Source organism: Panthera pardus, unplaced genomic scaffold (assembly GCF_024362965.1).
Source record: "Panthera pardus isolate Hobbes unplaced genomic scaffold, ASM2436296v1 HiC_scaffold_16, whole genome shotgun sequence".
In the NCBI taxonomy this organism is placed as follows: Eukaryota; Metazoa; Chordata; class Mammalia; order Carnivora; family Felidae; genus Panthera; species Panthera pardus.
In genome coordinates, this window is record NW_026526721.1 from 127,766,082 (window position 1) to 127,786,019 (window position 19,938).

The 19,938-nt window shown below is 47.2% G+C and overlaps 1 protein-coding gene across 1 annotated transcript in view; it reads left to right on the plus strand.

Annotated features, from left to right (window-relative positions):
• Positions 1-4,702: 4,702 nt before the first annotated feature.
• The window catches only part of SLCO2A1 (solute carrier organic anion transporter family member 2A1), an 82,656-nt gene continuing 67,420 nt past the window's right edge, over positions 4,703-19,938 (plus strand). Inside the window, exon 1 of the mRNA XM_019436925.2 lies at positions 4,703-5,221. Coding sequence (XP_019292470.1) covers positions 5,126-5,221 — 96 coding nt within the window. The 5' untranslated portion in view covers positions 4,703-5,125. The remainder of the gene's footprint in view (positions 5,222-19,938) is intronic.

Consider the following 19,938-nt stretch of genomic DNA (forward strand, 5'->3'; position numbering starts at 1 on the left):
TGTCACAGGGGCAGGGGGGACAGTCACTGGGGACATCCTCCTCCATGCCTGTATATGTGCAAGGAGCCAGGTGGCCAGAGTTAATTCATGATCACACTTGAGTATCCAAATCGCCAGGAGACCCTCACCAGCTGCTGCAGGAGTAGGGGGTGTGGCCTGTGTACTGATTAACTTACCAAGGGACCCATGCCAACCATCAATGAGGACAAGGTTGACAATAAGAAGCCTGGGGGTGAGGTGTGGGCAGAAGGGATGGCTTCAGGCAATGGGGGTTTGACAGAGACAGTGGCTTGGAGGCCTCAGGACAATGAAACCTTTCCCAGTCACTGGGTCTTTTTGGAGTTCAGTTAAGCTCAATTCCATTTAATAAACATTTTTAAGCAACAAGATATGCTGGGCCAAATAAGGGACACAAAGAGAATTAACAGAGAAGCTCTCAAGGAGCTCACAGCTGAGTTAGAAAAAAGAGATATAGGGGTGCCTGGGTGGCTCACTTGGTTGAGCATCCAACTTTGGCTCAGGTCATGATCTCACAGTCTGTGAGTTTGAGGCCCACATCAAGCTCTGTGCTGACAGCTCAGAGCCTGGAACCTGCTTCAGATTCTGTGTCTCCCTCTCTCTCTCTGCCCCTCCTCCCCTGCTTGTACTCTGTCTCTCTCTCTCTCTCAAAAATAAATAAACTTTAAAAGGAAAATTAAAAAAAAAAAAAGAAAAAGAGATATAGAGCACACTTATTACCATCAACACTGCCAACCATCACAGCAAGAGCAGATACCAGCACTGACACCTCATTATACACTATAACAGCCCCGGAAGGTGCACATTAATATCTCCATCTTAAAGAGAAGGCACTGGGTATCTGGAAGGTTAAACAGGCCCTCTAAGGTAACAAACACAGCTGAAGAGAAGGGTGGTCGGCATCTATGTCTGACTATAAGGTCTGCGCCCTTAACCACCATATGTATTGTCTCCACTGTCACCTGTGATAAAAAAGGCAGAGACACGTTGTATGCACTAGGGAAGAACCCTGAGCCTTTACAGTTTATTCATCTGTAAAATGAGGATAATGACATCTAGTTTTCTGAGAAAGCAGGGATAATGTATGTGACAGGTCTGCACCATGCAAGGCATGTTTCTACTCTTGTTACAGAAGCCCAGAACAGGTAGTAACAGGAGCTGCTCTTGAAGGGTAGAAGCCAAATACGTACTATGAGGCAAGCAGTGCAGGCAGGGGGAACAGCATGAGCAAAAGCTGGGAGGTGTGAACCTTCAGCTGGTCCAGCACGAAACCTGAGAAAGCAGGAGATTCAGGCAGAGAGGAGAGCCCAAAGCTCTTCCCTCCCTTTCTTCCCTCTGCAACTCTGGGAAAGTTGCTGATAGCTCCTTTGCAGTTCCTCCTCAACTCCCATACTCTGATCTCTGCCCACTGGAAACACTCTTGCCAAGGTCCTCAATGCCAGCCTGTGGCCAGCCCAATGGCCATTCTTAGGTCTTATCTTCCCTCCTCCACAACCTGGATGTGTTTCCTGACCTTCTCTTTGAAGCACCGCTTCTCTATTGGTTTACTTTCCTGCCTGCTGGGCTCTCCTCTCTGCTTTGCTGGCTCCATAATCTGTGCCACCTCTGAATACTGCTATGGCCGGTCCTGGACCTACTTCTTGTCAACACATTCTTATTGGGAGACCCATCTGTTCCCGAGGCTTACCTCCATGTGGGATGTCCAAGACCCAATCTCTAGTCCAGTGCCCACCCTGAGCACTGAACCCCTATACCTCCCTGCTGGGCATCTAGACCTGCATGTACTTCCAGGTAGTTTGAACTCAAAATGAGCCCGGCGGGGGGTGGGGGGGGGGGGTCCCTGCATATGCCCCCTCCCCAGTAGCTGCTGCTCTTTCTGGGTTCTATTTGCTAGGGGTTGGCATCACTAATACAATCAGATCCTGGGAGTTGTCCCTAACATCTCCCTCACTAACACCTGGGTGCCATCTCCTACCAATGTCTCTCACATCTTTCTCTCTCCCCTACCACCCTCCCCAACTGCTGCAGAATACATCCTCATCATAGCTCCTGGGGTTCCTTCCACGGATAGCCCCAATGCTCTCCTACCCAGCTGTCAGACTGGCTCCCTATTGTGTTTGGGGATAAGGCCCACACTTCCTAGCATGCCACTCAATGTTCCAGCCTCTTCATCACATTCCCATTGTCCCTGGGTCTCCAGCCAGACTGAAATCATGGAGCAGATTTAGATGAATCTTACCCTAATTGTCCCAAACTTTCTAGTCCCTGGGTCTCAGCTTGAGGATCCCTTCCTCCTCCAGGAAACCTTCCTCCTGCCCCAAAATGAATTAGGGCCCCCTTCTGTGCCCCCATAGCGTCTGTGCACAACAGAGAGCTATGTTCTCTTTCTACAACGCATAATGCTTTCTTTTCTTGCTCCCCACCCTGAGACCATGGAGTCTTTGAAGTCAGGAACTGTCCTTGTGCTTTATTTTTTCTACAGTGTTAAGAAATATTTGCTGAAATCAAAGGATTTGGGAAGGGTCTTGGAAACAGACCCTGGGGGTGCTTTTAGGAAATCAGTTACTCTTTGTGCAGACACTGTAAGTTTAATACACGATATCCTTTCTCCCCTCTTCCCTAATAGAACCCCAATTTTGTTCAGGAGGTAGCAAGAGCGTAAACTACATTTCTTAGTCCCCTTTGCAGAGGGTAGCCATGTGACCTAGTCTTGGTAGCTAAGCGTGCATGGAAGAGATTTGCTTCCCTGATGTGAGCACAACCCCTTCCTGTTTCCTGTCTTCCACTTCCTTCTTGGAATTAAGAGAAGAGGCTGGAGGTGGAGCAGCTATCTTGTGACAATGAGCCAGCCACACATTAAAGAATCCTTACGGGCCTAGGTCATGACCCCTGGACTGCCTACTAGCAGACTTTTATTATGAGAGGCAAATTAATCTCATTGAAGCCACTTTGGTTAGGTCTCCATTACAGTTAGCTAACCCCCCCTCGTAAGAGCAGATAAAGGCAGAGATAACCATCTGGGAGCATTTCTGAATATGCCTTTCCTTTGGAGATGATGCTGGTCCTGACAACCTTACCCCAAAGAGGGTAAGGTTCATGGAGGAGGATAAAATGAGGGTTGGAGAAGCTGAATCTCCCTGGGTTTCTATCAGAGGACCATGACAAGGCCTCACTCAGGGTTTGAGGAAGAAACTCTAGCTATCGCAGGTGCAATGTGCCTGTGGCCTGGGCCTTCTGTGCTCTCTGCTTGGTTTACTTGTGGAATGAGTGTGCTGGAATAGGTAACTTTTCAATGGGCATAGGGCTTCAAGTCTGGGCTTTGGAATCAGGCAAAGCTGGACTTGGGTTCCAGCTCTATCACTTACTAGCTGTTTGTCTTTCACTCTTTTTTTTTTTTTTTTTTAGTTGACCTCTCTAGCATCATCATCTATAAAATCCAGATAGTAATACGTACCTATAATTGTTGCTAACCCTGGGGTTCTATGGAATCACGCGTGTGGCTACCCAACATAATGCCTGGCACAATACACTGTGAGTACTGCAGCATACATTGGGTGCTCTCGGTGGCAGCCATCATTGTGCTCCAAGTTCTCTAAGAGGGCAGACTAGTGACTTGGAGTTTCCTGCCTGTTCTGGGGTCTGAGGCTGCTGCAGGGCTCTGGAAAGCCTCTCTAGATACCCTTTACTCTGTGGGTGAATGAAGTGGGCAGAGGCGGTCCACTGTCCAATGGCTTTTCTTCCGGCACTGCCTGCTGTTGTGTCCAGGGTTCTTGGACCACAGGTGCATAGGGGAAGCCCACAGACAGAGGACAAGCCCAGACCAGGCCCAGAAAGGCATCATCCTGTGGGTCTTTGTCTTAGCCAAAGTTTCCTGGGCATTGAAGGTGGGTTTATGCTTTTCCAGGAGACAGGGTGGGCTTCCAGAGGTTGGCTCATCAGGAGACTACAGGGATTAGGGAGCTGGAAAAATACTTCCAGAATTGGATTCCTTACTGCAGCTGCTTTTGGCATAACTTTCTTATCCTTCTCTTGAAAAGTCTCACCTTCTTTCTCTTCTCTGCAGTAGGAATTCTAGTGGAAAAAGTCTTGGGGGAAAAATAAAGCTGCTGTTCTATTCCAGCCCTGAGAAGGAGGCCAGTGGGGTGCGTCCTGTATGTCCACGGGGGGTCCTCTCTCTTGGCCCGAAGTACTTCAGGCCAGACCCAGCCATGCTGACACTTGACAGCGCCCGCAGTTTACCTTGGCTCAGGTCCAGAGAGTTCGGGCCCTGCCCGGGCGGCCCCCTCTCCAGCGCAAAGAGCAGTTTAAATATAAATCAGTCCTCGACACAAACAGCCTCAGCGAGTCTCAGAGCCATCACCGGAACTGAGAGCCCAGGTTTTCGGCAAGTGCAAACAAGCAGAGACCCGCTCCGTAAATCTCCCCGAGTGCGTCGGGAGGGGCGCCGCTGCACCCCTCTCCTCTTGAAACCCCGCTCCCTTCCAGTTCCCTGGCTCCCGTTGGCCCCTCCAGCACCCCCTCGGTTCTCCTCCTGCCCCCGGAGTCCTGCCAACCTCTTCTCCGGTCCCTTCCAGTCGCCCGCCTGTCGGTCCCCGCTGCACCCCCCGTCCCGCCAGTCCCGCAGGCGCCCCCACCCTCCTATCGTCCCCTGCCCCTCCAGCAACTACCTCCCCTCCCCGGGGCCGCCGCTCCCGGCTCCCCAGCAGGCGGGACCTTCTCCGGGGCGGTCAAGCCTCGCGGGTCCTAGCCAAGCTGCGGGAGCAGAGGCGACCCCGGGCCGGGAGCGAAGTCACGCGCGGCCAGCCGCCGCGTCACACCTGTCTGAGGGGCGGCCGCGGCGGGGGCGGGGGCTCGCAGAGCCTTCAACAGCCGAGGAAAAGAGGGAGGAGGGAGAGCGCGTTTCATCATCGGCGACGGCGGCGGCCACTTATAAAACTTCTGGGCGCGCACTCGCTCGCGCAGTCTCCGCGCTGCGAGCCTCCTGCGGCCGTCGCCGCCGCTCTCACCAGCCACCCGCGCGGCCGCCCCGGCCCGAGGCGCCCGGCCCCTGCTCGCCCCGCCGCCCGCCCGGGGCCTGCCGCCGTCCCGCCCCGCGGGGGCCGCCACCATGGGGCTCTGGCCCGAGCCTGGCGCGCGCCAGGACAGCGACGCTTCTTCGCGCCAAGCCGGACGCTGTCCCCGCTCTGTCTTCAGCAACATTAAGGTGAGCGGAGAACCCTCGACCTCCGGGCGCACCTTTGGCGGGCCCGGGCAGGGGTGCTGCGGGAGCCCGGGGCGGGGGAGGGGGCGCCGGGGCTCCCCGTCAGCCCTTAGTGCCGCGCTCTGCGAAGCATCCCTGCGGGCCTGGCGGCGGGCTGGGGGCGCCTGGACTGGCGATCTCTTTCTGGGAGTGTGTGCGCGCGTGTGTCTGTGCGCACGTGTGTGCACGGGTGTGTGTGTGTGTGTGTGTGTGTGTGTGTGTGTGCGCACACTCACGCCCTCGTCGGGGTTAAGAAACAGGACAGTGACAGTACCTATTGGTTCAACTCTGGTCGGATAGTGTCTTCCTCTTTGAAAAAAGAACATCTCGCGGGACACTTTTTAGGTCTCCTGAGGGCAGTTTCTTCGTGAAGGGGTGAGCTTGGAGGTGCCGGGTGACAGGCTGTGGTTCCTCTGAGATGGAGGGCAGAGCCTAACTCATCCTGGGGTGGGTGGCAGAAGAGATGTTTTTCTGCCCGACGAGCAGCGGTACAGGGGCTCCGCTACCCCACCGCTCTGCCGCGCGCAGGGTTCAGAATTCCCCCGGGCTGGCAACCAACTCTGCGTGCTTCCTGGTCTGGAAAGGGCCCCAGGAAAGCAGCAGGCCCTCGCGGTATGTTCAGTAACATCTAAGCAGGTGCCTCTCCCCTAGCAAGTTATGGGGAGTGGCTCTATGGTGAGGACACTTTCTTCCCCAGGGGGTCGGGAATGTTTACCGCTTCCTCACCAGGCCAGGGAGGCCTGGAACAGTTGAAGCCTGAAACAGGCTTTTTTTTTTTTTTTAAACTGGTTCTACCTGAGCAGAAGTGACCTAGAAGTACACGTCCTGAGAGGACAGAGCTGCTATGGTGAGGACTGTAGAGTCCACATGAGGGCTCCTTGGAGACAGTGGGGGAAGAGGGGGGCGGGATTAGGTATGGTGCAGAGAAGTTGTTTCCAACAATCATACAGTCAGATGGGGCTAGGTAAAGCTTCCAGTGGTGCAATTAAAGGGATGGTCTGGGAGGAGTGTCTCTGTGAACTGATGATGTGAGTGTTGAACAGAAAGGGATCTGGAGGTCACAGTGAATCCCACGAATGTATTTACTCATATTGTTAGTAGAGGAGCTGGGATCCCCACTTCTGCTTCTGCTCTATCCCCACACCACAATAAATAAAGGCTGAGTTGATTCCATGGTTGGATGTAAATAAGACATAGACATTTTGAGATGGTTTCAGATAATCCTCAAATTGCCTCACCTTTGGCTAGACCTGGATGGCCAAAACACTGTGTGTGGCTTTGGTCCCACCATTCAGAAGAGTCTTGGAGAAGTTTCAGTAGAGAATTGTAACAAATTTGGTGTTTATAAATTAGGAACTGGGAGGAAAGGGTGGGAGCAACAGTTGGGTGGTCTGAAAAGAAAGAGGCCCAAGAAAGAGCCAGGGTAGGGGCAAACTCTCCCTATTTTCACCAACAAGGGCAAGAGAGATAGATTGTCCCAGAACAGTTTCCTGACAGCAAGGGTAACCCCCCAGTGAGGTTGATTCATTTAGACCCACCCTGAATCCCTAAAATGAGTTTATGGCAGCAGTTTCTTTGAAGATCCATAAAAATGAGATAATTTATCACATGTTGATGATTTAGCCACAAGTGACTGAGGCCTAGACCCAGGCCAGTTGGCCTCCTGAAGGCTCATACCAATTAAGAGTTTTTCTTAACTCTAAAAATCAAATTCTCTTAATTATTACCTCCATTGATCCATAGTAACACTGAGACCAGAGTTTGGAGAGACTTACACTTAGCTTCACTTAATCAACCTGAAACCAGGTACAATTTGGATATCTCAAGGCAAATCTGGGGCTTGTAATTCCATTAAACTCACTTAAGCCTTTTCTTCCAGGGGGGTGGTAATGGTTGTTTGGGGGGTTGCTATTTGTTGGGAGATTCCTTCCTCCCAATGAGAGGTTGGTTGAGTGGCTGCCCTGCACTCTCTCACTGGGGTATGGATGGCACATGTTTTGTGACATGTGTGACATGGGGGATAACAGGGGATGCCCAGCCCAAGGACCCATCATTTTTCTGGGTTCCTCATTGCTGGGACAGAGTAACCAATTGGCTTTATGACATTCCTGCAAAACCCCACATACCGTATGGTTTAAGGGAAGGGAATGAGGCCAGGGGACTTAGATTCACCTCTAAATCTAACCTCTTACTAAATAGGTGACAAAGGGGAGCATTTCTTACCTTTCCTGGACTGCAGAACCTTTACGTAAAAAAACAAAACAAAACAAAAAACAAAGACAAAAACAAAAAGCAGGTACTATGAATGATCCCTACCTCATGGGGCTCCTTAAGGATTATGTGGGATGAGGTGTAGGAAAAGGGTTTTGTAAACCATGCAAGACTCTCCAGGACTGACATCAATAAAATGTCAGTTCTTGCCTCTACAAACAGGACTGCTTGTTTAAATATCATTTAGGATCTGTTGTTTCACCAATTATGCCTCACATGAGGCATACTTAAAAGAAACTATAGTTAGCAGTCATGTCCAAAATAAAGGTAATAGTAGCTAACACTAATGAAGCCATCTGGATGTACCAAGAACTTTGGATATATTTCACCCATATGTAATCCTCAGTACAATTCTATCTAGTGAGTATTATTACTGTCCCCATGAATGATGAGGAAAACTGGGCTTAGTGAGGTGTAGACACATAGCCAAAAAGGGGTGGAGTGTAGAGGAACCAGATATGTGAGATTGCAGGGTCAGAGACTCTAACCACCATGCACCCTGCCCTCACCATCACACAGTGCTACTCAATTCTGGCTTAGCACTTAGGGATACTGTATGTATAGTTGTTCCCAGAGTCAGTACTGTTTTCAGTTCCCGGTGACGCTCACATCCCAGCTGTGAGCAGGGGTCACTGTGGTGGCTGCAGGATGGATATCCCCAGTCACTAACAGGCTCATTATACCTTTTCATTCTTCATAACTCTCCCCTAAAGAGCTTGGCAACTCTCACTTATGGGGTGAGGTTTTTGTATGCCCTCCTGTAGTAGTAAATATAATTGTGTTTAATCTGGAGACATTCTCAATTGCCTCTGGCTTACAAGATTCTTAAGAAACAGAAGACCTGCTCACTAGTCATTGTCAGAGAGAGCAGTTCAACATCCAGAACTCTTAATTAAAAACAGGTTCATTCAGCGATTATGGGGGTGTGGGTGGGGAGGTAGGAGACAGCCTTTGTGGCTAACTCATCCTGGCAGCCTCAGAGAGATCTGTTTCTTCTTAAAATGAAATTTTGGGGGGCAAACTGAGGTTATCTTATAAAAGGAGTAGATGATTGGTAATTGCTGCCCAAATTTCACGAACTCCCACACCCCAGGTCCCAGTTTAGGGAAATAGTGCATATCTCATCAGTGAGGGAGAGTCCAGTGGGAATGGAGGGCAGGGGAAGTACAGTGGTGAAGAAAAGGGTAGGCAGATGTCACAGCTTGGCCTGAGTGGCCTGGGGACCTTCGATCTGGGAGGGAAACCCAAAAATGAGGAAGAAGTGCTTTGTTTTGGCTTGTGTCTGTAACTTCCTAAGGCCTTTGACCCCCAACTGTGGGGAGGCATCTTGGGCTTAACCTCTTGGTTTCCAGAGGAAAGTGCTATATCCACCAAACTGATGCTCACAAGTGGGGAAAACACTTTCAAGAGAATCCCTGGAGCTAAAGAATTACTTAACAGACCTCATGGATTAAGAGGTGCCCATTCCTCCCCCAGGCTGGTGGGTGTTTCTCTGATGTGAATGAGGACAGCATTCATCTATCCCCTGAGAGGGCCTGGCATGCCCACCCTGCTTTTGTGTGGGGGCCGGGGGAGGGGAGACCAACGGGAACTGGTTGGGTGGGGTCACAGGTCACTGAGAGCCTTTTCCTCCTGTGATAATGCTCAGAGCCCTTCTCCTGGTGATGAACTGTGACCTACACTGCCACAGAACAAAGGGAAGGTGATTTATGTCTCACACTATGGATAGCTCATCTCTTTCTCATCACTCTCTTTTGCCTGTGACAGTGACTTTTTTTCCATTCTCGAAGACCCGGATGTGATGTTGGGGTGTTGGGTTGGGACCATGGCTTTCCCTCACCTTTTTTTGCCCTGTTTATGGAATGCAGAGGAATGTGCATGGTCCCCAGGGTAGACCTCATCCTTCCTTGTTCTCCCTCTTCACATCCCTGCTTGGTCTTATGCTGTCTCATGGGTTCAGCCACTCCCAGCCCTTGCTTCACCCCACTTTCTGCCTGTGGAGGCACTGGCCTGTGGAGAGCTCCAGTTGTGTGCCAAAGCCAGAGAGCTGGGCGTGGTGGAGCTGAGAAGCTCGGGATGGTCCCAGGCAATGGACCCATCGGAGGACCTTGCCTGGGGCTGGGCGAGTCTGGCCCCCATTTTACATCATAAGATCATTGCTGTGTACTTGGGCATTGCACTGTCAGTTTCTGTTGATAAAGGACATGAAGAAATAGCTGTGTGAACTTACACTTGTCTGTACCCCACAGGACTAGCACAGATGGGTTGTCACTGTGGTCCTTGGGGGCTCCTTTTGAGGGACCATGGGAGAAAGCTGAGTTCTTAGTACCAGACAATGCTTGATTTATTTTGAGTTCTTAAAAAACTTTTTATTTTGAAACAATCCCATATTCGTAGGAAACCAGTGCCGAGATGTCCTGTATACTCTTCACCCAGTTTCTTCCAAAGGTTCTGTCTTACATATTGCACTATAATACCAAAAGCAGGGAACTAACATTGCTATAATGTGTGTGTATAGTTCCATGCAATTTTGTCACATGTATAGATTCATGGAACCACCACCCCACTGCCTCAAGACACAAGAACTATTTCTGTCACCACAAAAATCTCTGTTGTGCTGCTCCTTTGTTGTCATGCCCACCCCCTTCCAACTGACTACCGTCACAACCACTAATCTGTTCTCTATCACTGTAATTTGTCATTTTGAGAATGTTGTATAAATGGAATCGTGCAATATGTAACCTTTTGAGACTGACTTTTTTCATTCAGCTTAATACCCTTGAGATCCGTCCAGGATGTTGCTTGTATTAATAGTTTGTTTCTTTTTATTGCTGAGCTTTATTCCACGGTATGGATGTACGGTGATTTGTCTAACCATTCACCTATTGAGGGACATTTGGGTTGTTTCCAGTTCGGGGCTATTATAAGTAAAGCTGATATGAACAATCAGGTATAGGTTTTTGGGTCAGACATAAACTTTCATTTCTCTGGAGTAAATACCCAGGAGTGCGTTTGCTGGGTAGTATGGTAGTTGCATATTGATTTTTTTTTAAGAAACTGCCAAACTCTTTTCCAAAGTGGCCATACAGTTTTATATGTACACCAACAATGTAGGAGAAATCCAGTTTCTCTACATGTTTGCCAGCATTTGGTGTTGTCATTACTTTTTAAAAAAATTTCTTAATGTTTTTATTTTTGAGAGAGAGAGAGAGAGAAACAGAGCACGAGTGGGGTAGGGGCAGAGAGAGAGACACACACACACACAGAATCTGAAGGAGGCTTCAGGCTCTGAGCTGTCAGCACAGAGCCCGACACGGGGCTTGAACTCATGAACCACGAGATCATGACCTGAGCCGAAGTCAGGTGCTTAACCGACTGAGCCACCCAGGCGCCCCAAGTGTTGTCATTATTTTTTATTTTAGCTATTCAAATAGGTGTGTAGTTACATCTCAGCATGGTCTTCATTTACATTTCCCTAATGGCTAGTGATGGTGAACATCTTTCATGTGCTTATTTGCCATGTGTACGTGCTCTTTATTGGAATGTCTGTTCCTATAGTTTGTCCTTTTTCTAATTGGAATTTTTACTATTGTTTTGAGAGTTCTTTATATATATGAAATACAAGTCCTTTGTTGGGCATGTGGTTTGCAAGTATTTTCTCCCAGTATGTAGCTTATCTTTTATCTTCTTAATAGGGTCTGTCACAGAAAACATTGTTTAGATTCTGATGAAATCTAATTTATCAAGTTTTAATTTTCTGGATCCTACTTTTGGTGTAAGTCTAAGAACTCTTCACCAAACCTAGTTCCTGAAAGTTTTCTCTTATGTCTTCTTCTAAAAGTTTTATAACCTTGCTTTAAATCTATGATCCATTGTAAGTTAATTTTTGTATACGTAAGAAGTTTAGGTCAAGGTTATTTTATTTGTTTGTTTTTTGTTTTTGTTTTTGTTTTGCCTATAGGTATCCAATTGCCACTGAACCATTTGTTGAGAAGACTGTCCTTACTCTATTGAATTGCCTTTACTCCTTTGTCAAAAACCAATTGGCCATGCTTGTGTGGATCTGTTCTGGGTTTTCTGTTCTGTTTCATAGATGTATGTGTATATCTCTCTGCCAATACCACACTGTCTTGATCACTGTATCTATACAGCAAGTCTTGATATCAGGATCAGGTAGAAGATTGATTTTCAGTCTGCAGTGGTATGTGTTTATCTTATGGTTACCATACTTCATAACCCATTCAGTTTCCCTTCTACTTTGCCTTTTGGGAAGATTTAAAGACAAATTTGAAGCTTGCTTTTAGTAACTGGATGGGACCTTGTGTATTTCTGTGCTCCAGCTTTTCTTCTGGGCTTATCTAAATAGTTGTGTTTTCCCTTGAACTTGATTTGTTAATCAAGAAAAGAAGTTTCCTAAACTTTTTCTACTCTCAACCATGGCCTCGCAAGGGGTGGGGGGTGCTCAGCATCTCTCTTTCATACTTAAGAAAATGGAGGCTCATTTAAGAACACCTATCCAGTAAATGGCAAGCAGGAATTCCCTCCCAGGGTCATCGCGCTCCCTAGTTCTCTTCTTCCCATGGCCACAGAATGCCTCTCGGTTCTGGATTCTCTCATTCGTAAACATTTGGGCCTGAGCTCAGTGATCTCTGAGGTTCTTGTAAGTTCTCAGATTCTCATCTGTTAAGTTGCTGATGGAGATGAGACTGGGAGCAGGGCCAGTTGGGTCTGAGCTTTGCTGGGAGACCTGCTATGAAGCCTGGCAGAAGTGGAAGGTGCAGGCTAGGTGGTTATCTTTGGTCAATCCCCAGCTCTCTCAGTTTAGAGGACCCTGATTCTCTGGGTGTGTCCTCCTGTTTGGGATGGATTACATTTGACCAGGGTGGGGAATGAAACCAAGGCAGGGAGTGTCCTCTGGCTGTTGAAGGACAGGTGGATACTCCAGTGAGCAGCCTTCTTCCAGAGCCTGTCCTCCCAGCCTCTTTGCCCTGTTGAGCGGGATACTCAGGAGGCTCAGAGGAGATGCTGGAGGCTCTTGGTGTGGCTGGTGGGGTGGGGTGGGGGCGGAGAGCAGCACCAGCCTGGGACGGTAAATCCCAGATGAGCTTTGGGACATTCAGTCTGGTCAGGATCGGTGCTGGCTCCCCACAGGCTGCCCCCCTGCCTCCCTAAAAATGGGCAGACTAACCCTTTGTTAGAAATTTAGTGTGCTAGTTCCTCAAATTTAGTTCCTGAGTTCTGTAGGAATCTGGGAGTCCTGGTAACAAGTTTTCTTTTGTTTACTCAAACACTGGTAATATCTACTTATGTTCTGAAGAATGCCCCATCTAACATCCTTGCGAGATGCTGGCCTAGAGCACAGAGGACCTCAGTTAAGACTCAGATGTTATCAGAGAGGGCTGTAGTAAGCTAGTGTTTTTCAAACTGCCTCACCAAGATGCCCTGAATTCTAGGACAGAGTGATCAGGTTTCCACGTACGAGTAGACAAGAGGATGAAGGGGATGAACTGTGATGTGAGCATTACATTTCTGTGATATTTTATGTTTTAATCTTAAAATCAAGTGAATTTTATATTTTCCTCCACAGTATAGGTATGTGTTTCCAAAGAATATGTTCTATTTCCCCCCAAATCTTGGAGTAACATTGATACTCTCAGAAGCTATGCTGTATGTGGCTCATGTCTCCCAGATGTGACTAGCAGGTAGGGCATACCAAGTTTGGGAAACACAACACAGGTAGACCTCAAGTCAGAACTAGTTTATCCGGTTAGTTCACTCAGCCAGCTTGTGAGGCACAGAGGGAAAGGTACCTAGAAAGTTTAAGTGGGACAGACATGGGGTGTGGATATCAGACAGCTCCTGAGCTGAGCCCTGTGGGACACCCCAGGAGAGGAGCCAGCTAGAGAATGCACTGAGGTCCCTGTGGACCTTGGGGGAAAGGGATGGTGGCAGAAGGAAGGGGCTGGGAGGACAGCAGGCTTCCAGAGCCACTCTTGCCCTGCTTATTGGACTGCCAAGGAGTTTGTAGGATGGGATTAAATTGACCACTTTCTCATTCCGTTTTACATCATTCCTGCCTTTTGCCTCAGGCCCTTTTTTATAACTTCCTGCTTTACCTTTGATCCTCAGTGCTTTTGAGGGAGTTGGCGGGAGCTGAGTGTTGGTGCAGGAGCCTGGGACTCACTCACTCAGAAGCCTTTACTGAGCATTCACCGTGTGAGGCTCTGTACCAGGTATTACTGTTTTGGCATTTGGCTCCCTAAGAGGTTCCCAAGCTTCCCATAAATGATAGCCTGTAAATTCCCTTGCCTCTCAATGTGACCAACTGCCTCTTTTTGCCCAGGACGAAGGCAGTTTCTGGAACACAGAGCTTTCAGTTTTAAAACTGGAAAAGTTCTGGGCAAATTGGGACAAGTTGGTCCCCTACAGCCTCCCTTGCTGTGACATTGTACACAAATGGACTTCCACCCTCTGTGGGGCAGTGGAGATGCCGAGGGAGGGTCAGGGATGGTGTCCGTGATGGAAATAAACCTCAAGGATCTATGGTAGGAAGGGATTGTAGTCTTCCAAAGAAAGGAGAAGCGGGAACCAGGACACTGGAGGCAGACTCATGGAGCAGCAAGCCCCATGACTCCTTGTCTGTACACCGAGGTCCTGCTATCTTCCTTGCTTATCATGATTTCTACAGCATTTTTTACTTCTCATGTTGTAGAATCCATATAATTCATGATAAAACTGACATGTAGAAAGATAGTACTTCCTGGCTTATAGAATATTTGGATTTCAGAATTGAAAGTGACAAGAAAGCTCATCTGCTCAAAGAAGCAGGAATCCTTTTGAAGATGTCCTTACCTCTGTTTGCATAGCTCTAGTAATGGGGAACTCACCCCCTCTCAAGGCAGGCCCAGGACTGGAAGCTCCACAGTCTTTCAGTCTCTCCTGTGTTGAGCCAAAATCTGCCCCTATCCTTCCATGTACATCCCCAGAGGGAAGCTAGCAGAACCCCTTCTTCTTGGCTACTCTCTCGATGTTTCCAGTGGAAAGCAGTCTCCCCTCTCCCATAAGTCCCTCTAACTGGAAAGCTGCTAGGCAGGGTTGAAATGGAAAGCCAGATGGTCTGGGCTACCTTCCTCTGAAAGGTGAACCAGGCTCTGAAGTTGGACGTTGTTAAGGGGACATGTATGACCCCTGATTCTTGTTGTCCCAGATCACAAAGGTCTTCTTGCTGGTTCTAGTCACTGCTTGGTCAGCTTAGTCAGCACTCATGAGGAACCCTCGGGCTGTGTGGAGTCTGGTGGGCCTTGAGTTTTCTGGAACCAGCAGAGATCTTCCCATGATGGGGACCTCCACCCATCAGGCCCTGCAAGTTTGTTGTGCCCTCATGAGCTCCAAGGCCTGCCCCAACCTGTCTCTCACACTCCTTCTCCTCACCCCTAACTTCCTCTGTTTTCACTCCCCAGCTCTCACTTCCCCCTGACTTTGGGGCTTTCATGGAGTGTCCATGCCAAACCTGGAAGAGCCCTGGATAAATCATTGCGTCTACTCTCTGGCCTCCAACTGGAGGACATCTCTTAGGAGGAAGTAGACGAGGGGCACACTGGGGACTTACCTTCTAACTTTATCACCAGAGGGCCCAGCATAGACCCTCAGAGAGGGATCTAGCCTAATGCTAACAGGAACATACCTGTGGAGTGTACTCCAAGGATGCACCCCATACATCCCTCCCATCCCAAGTGGCAGAGTCAAATTATTGTAGAACCAGCCTTGTCTTTTGGACCATCTCCACCCCTGGACCTTGTCACTGACTTGGAAAGTGAGTCTACATAGCCTTGTGATTGTCCATTTCATTTCACATTGCCCCTGCCATCAGGAGGCTGTCCTTCTAGACTCGCCTGAGACTCCTTCTTCTTCATAGTCAGCATCCCAGGAAAGCACAGTCCCACTGAGTCAACCTATAAATTTAACATATAAATATGTAAACTTAGCAAGGAGTGGGGACAAACCTATTCTGGATGCCCTAAAATCACAAATTCAGAATTCCCACCCTCAGCAACACATTTTTATTAGCAAAACTTATGATACGATTTTCTGAGCTATCATAACATAGATGGATACATTTTATTAGGGCACATACATATGGGCAATATATGGGGGCATTGGGATATTTAGTTGTGAATGCAAATGCATGTATTTGGGGGAACCCATTATGTGCCAAATTTAGTGAAATAATAAGTGGACAAGGTTAGGTCCTTTCAGAAATGCTGTCTTGACTAAAGCCTCCCTCCCATGCTCCAAGGTGCATATTACCCACATTTTATAGGGGAGGATACTGGCAGGAAGCTCCTGGGAATTGGCACGTTACACAGTGACAAAGCTGGTATCTGGGAACTCTGTCTTATGATTCTCTTCTCTATGACTGCTGCCTGCTTCACACCACAAACCCCAAGCAGCTGAGCCAGACTGTGCTACTTCAGTCCTCCATACCAACAGACACAAGCAGGGCTGCTAATGTTTGTAGTATTTTATTTTCCCAAGCCAAATTTGGCACTGGTAGCCCTGTAATTCTTTGTGCCTCAGCTTTCCTCTCTTAAACCTTTTTTATAGGGGCACCTGAATGGCTCAGTCAGTTAAGCGCCCAACTCTTGGTTTTGGATCAGGTCATGATCTCACGGTTTGTGAGTTTGAGCCCGACATCAGGCTCTGTGCTGACAGCACATGGAGGCTGCTTAGGATTCTGTCTCCCTCTCTCTCTCTCTGCCCTTCCCCTACTTGTTCTATGTCTGTCAAAATAAATAAATAAAAACAAATAAAACCTGAACCTTTATTTTAAATAAATTATTTTAATTTATTTTTCTATTTTCTTTTTAAGAGAGAAAATGAGACTGGGCGAGAAAGGCAGAGGGAGAAAATCTAAGCAGGCTTCATGCTCAGCATAGAGCCTGACACAAGGATTGATCCCACCACCCTGGGATCATGACCCGAGCTGAAATCAAGAGTTGGATGCTTAGCCGACTGAGCCACCCAGGCATCCCCCTCAGCTTTCCTTGTTGCATGTCCCCTCACCCATGTTGATAAGGCTAGACAGATACTCCAGCTGTACAGCACACAAGCACTTAGACCAGGGACTCGGCTTGGGGCGGGGGTGGCCATCAAGTGGCTTAGAAACACTTCCTGGAAGAATAAATGGAAACCCAGTCAGTTGAACAACATTTTATCATGTGACTCAAATGCTCAGAAGCTTATAATGACGAAGTGACTTGTATATCTAGCAACTGGAGAGTCAAATACATCAGGGGACATCCATCTGTAGCATATATACAAATTATTTTTAAAGTTCTATTGAGAATAGTTTAAACTTGGGAGAAGGGTTCATTCTATAATGTTAAGCAGAGGCTGCAGGATAGGCAACCAGATGTAGAGATGATCCACATTTTTAAAAGTCACAAGAAGACTTGAAGAGGGTCTATAGCCAAACAGATAGTTCTCTGTGTGGGAAGCCTACAAATGGTTTTATTTTCCTTCCTTGTGACTTTCTGTATTTTCCATTTTTCTGCAGTAAACAGGTCCTGGACTTGTAATTAGAAAAAACTGCCAACTAAAAAACTCTAGTCTGTGGTGACCCCCACAATCCCCTTTGCAGCGAGACATTCTGCTGTGATATATGAAATGCAATATAAGATGGACTGCATATCCATATAATGGACTTATATCCATTATATCTTATACCTCTGGTCTCCACGTACCTGAGGAGGAACCGAAGATGAAGCCAGGATGGCAGGCAGGGGCAGGGGCTTCTCTAGAAAGACCATTCCTGCAGTTTCCATCACTGTCCCCCCTGCATTATTAATCTGTTACCGCATTTGAGTGCTATGGCTCCTCAGAGTTGGAGATAAAGTCAGATAACAATACTTTAATTCTAAGAGAGAGGTCAACCTATGGAACATTTTCTTTTTTGGGAAGATTGAGAGGTGTTTGTCTGCTTCCCTCTCTTTCTTCTAGTGCCCACTCCGAGAGGCTGGCTCAGAGCTTGGGAATCTAACCCTAAAGATGGCCAAACATCTTAGGGAAGTGAGTATATCTGATGGGCTCCATGCCATGAAGGAAGAGAGGGCCTGAGGAGGAGGCAGTGAGGATAGAGGCTGGGACAGGAACTGCTAAGTGCTGCCTGGGGTCTGGTCCTGAGCCTGGACTTTTATACCTGGGAAGGTGTGGGGACATCCCTGGGTGGATTTTCACCCAGTCATTTGGTAAGCCTTGATTCACTATCCACTGTTTGTAAGATAGCACTCTGCTGGTGTATTCAGCAGGAGTTTCGGAACTTTGAGGGCAAGAACGGTGTCAGGATGGCTGCCTGAGATGCATTCATTTGTTCATTCATTCACGCAACATGTCATTACTGATCACTTACCATCAACCATTGGAGATACAACAATGAACGAAAAAGAGTGGGCTATGCTCTCATGAGAGATATAAACAGTGGGCAGATGCACAGATAGATGTAGTTACAAAATGTGTCAAATAGGAGGGTACCGAACTGGCTTTTATGAGGGAGAAGGTGGTAGAGACAGAACTGGATTCTGCTTAATACATAGGAGGCCAGGAACTCTAGATTCTAAAAAGTCACCTTCATACTTCTGATATATAATCTCTCCATGGGGAACACAGCTGCAAATCATACAAGGTAACTCTCTTTTAAAGGCTCTGGCTAGTTAGGATAAGATGGATCATAAAGAACTATAGTGAATTATGGCTTCCATCAGCATGATGGGTTCACATAACAGGGGACTTCATACTATGAATACCGAGACACTGCATAAAATAGAACACCACCAAATATTTAAATGCATAGCCAAGCTTGCAAGAAAGTGAAATTTTCAGGTGCAAGAAATGAAGAATGAGTTGAATACCAAAACAATGAGTGTACCAGCTGACCCTGCAGCAGGGATCGAGGGGGAAAGTGTGTGTGGTATGACTGGATCAGTAAAGAAACCCTGAAGAAAGCCCTAATGGAGACTGGGTATTAGTAATCACACAGATAGCAACGATGACATGGGGAGCTGGTCCTCAGACTTATGCCTAAAGCTGGCCCCTTGGTGAGAAGGGAACTTATTAAACTCTGCCCACCACCCTAGGGACAGCAAAGAGGCTGATCTCTAACAGGACCTCTGGGTAAAATAATGCCTCTAAGAAATCAAAACCCCAAGTCTGTGCCACATGGAATGGAAAACAGAATTTATGCTATCCACATGATATGGGAATCTCTAAGCAAATAAATTAGCATAAGAATTGTTAGGGGGCTGGTGATAACTCTTTGCTATCTGGTAGACGCAAAAGTGAAACCACTCCAGAAGGATGCTTCTATAATGTAGACCAACCGGAATCCCCAAGGGAAGACTGCCTTTGGAAGAGGAGCTTACAACAAAAAGTTACACAAGGAAATGACCCACCATAACAACAGGCAGCAAATATATCAATGGGGGAGATTAGCACCTCAAGATTTTGAGATAATGGAACATTTTGACAGAGACTATAAAAACTATATTAAAATGCTTAAAGAGGTGTAGGAAGAAATAGAAAATACCAAGAAAGAACAAATACTCTGAAAAATGAATGGGCAGTTTTGAGAAACGTGGGAATTCTAGAAATAAAAAAATATAGAAAGTAAAAATTCAGTGAATGGTTAAATAGCAGGTTAGATAATTTCCCAATTTGAAACCCTTAACTTAATCACACCTGCGCTTAATGATACTACCAAGTGGAAGATAAGATTGAAGAAGTCACCCTAAATATGGCACAGAGGAATAAAGAAACGGAGACTATGAAGGACAGGGTAAGAGATATGGAAACAGTAAGGACAAAGTGCAATGAAGGTCTGAAATGAACAACAAAGAAGAGAGTAGAATGAATAGGTGACAGACACTATTGAAGAAATGACAGAGAATTTCCAGAGTTGAGAACACGTATGGCACCATGATATAAAGAAAGCACCATAAGTTCTGACAGGAATTTACAATTATAACATGCCTCCGGGAGCCTGGGTGGCTCTGTCCTTGGGTGACCCCCTCTTGATTTCAGCTCAGGTTGTTATCTCACTGTTTGTAGGTTTGAGCACCTCATCCAGCTCTGTGCTGACAGCACAGAGCCTGCTTGGTATTTCTTTCTTTCTCTCTCTCTCTCTCTCAAAATAAATAAACTTAAAAAAAATTTAATAAAGAAAAGAGCACACCTCTGCTTATTATACTGAAACTTCAGAACAGTAAAAATAATAATTTTAAGAGTTCTATGGTGAAGTTACAGACTACTTATGAGAATAAGCAATTAGACCAACACCTGTCTTCCCAAAATAAATAATAGATACTAGGAAATAATGGAACAATTTTCAAAATGCTAAGAGAAAATTGCCACCAAAT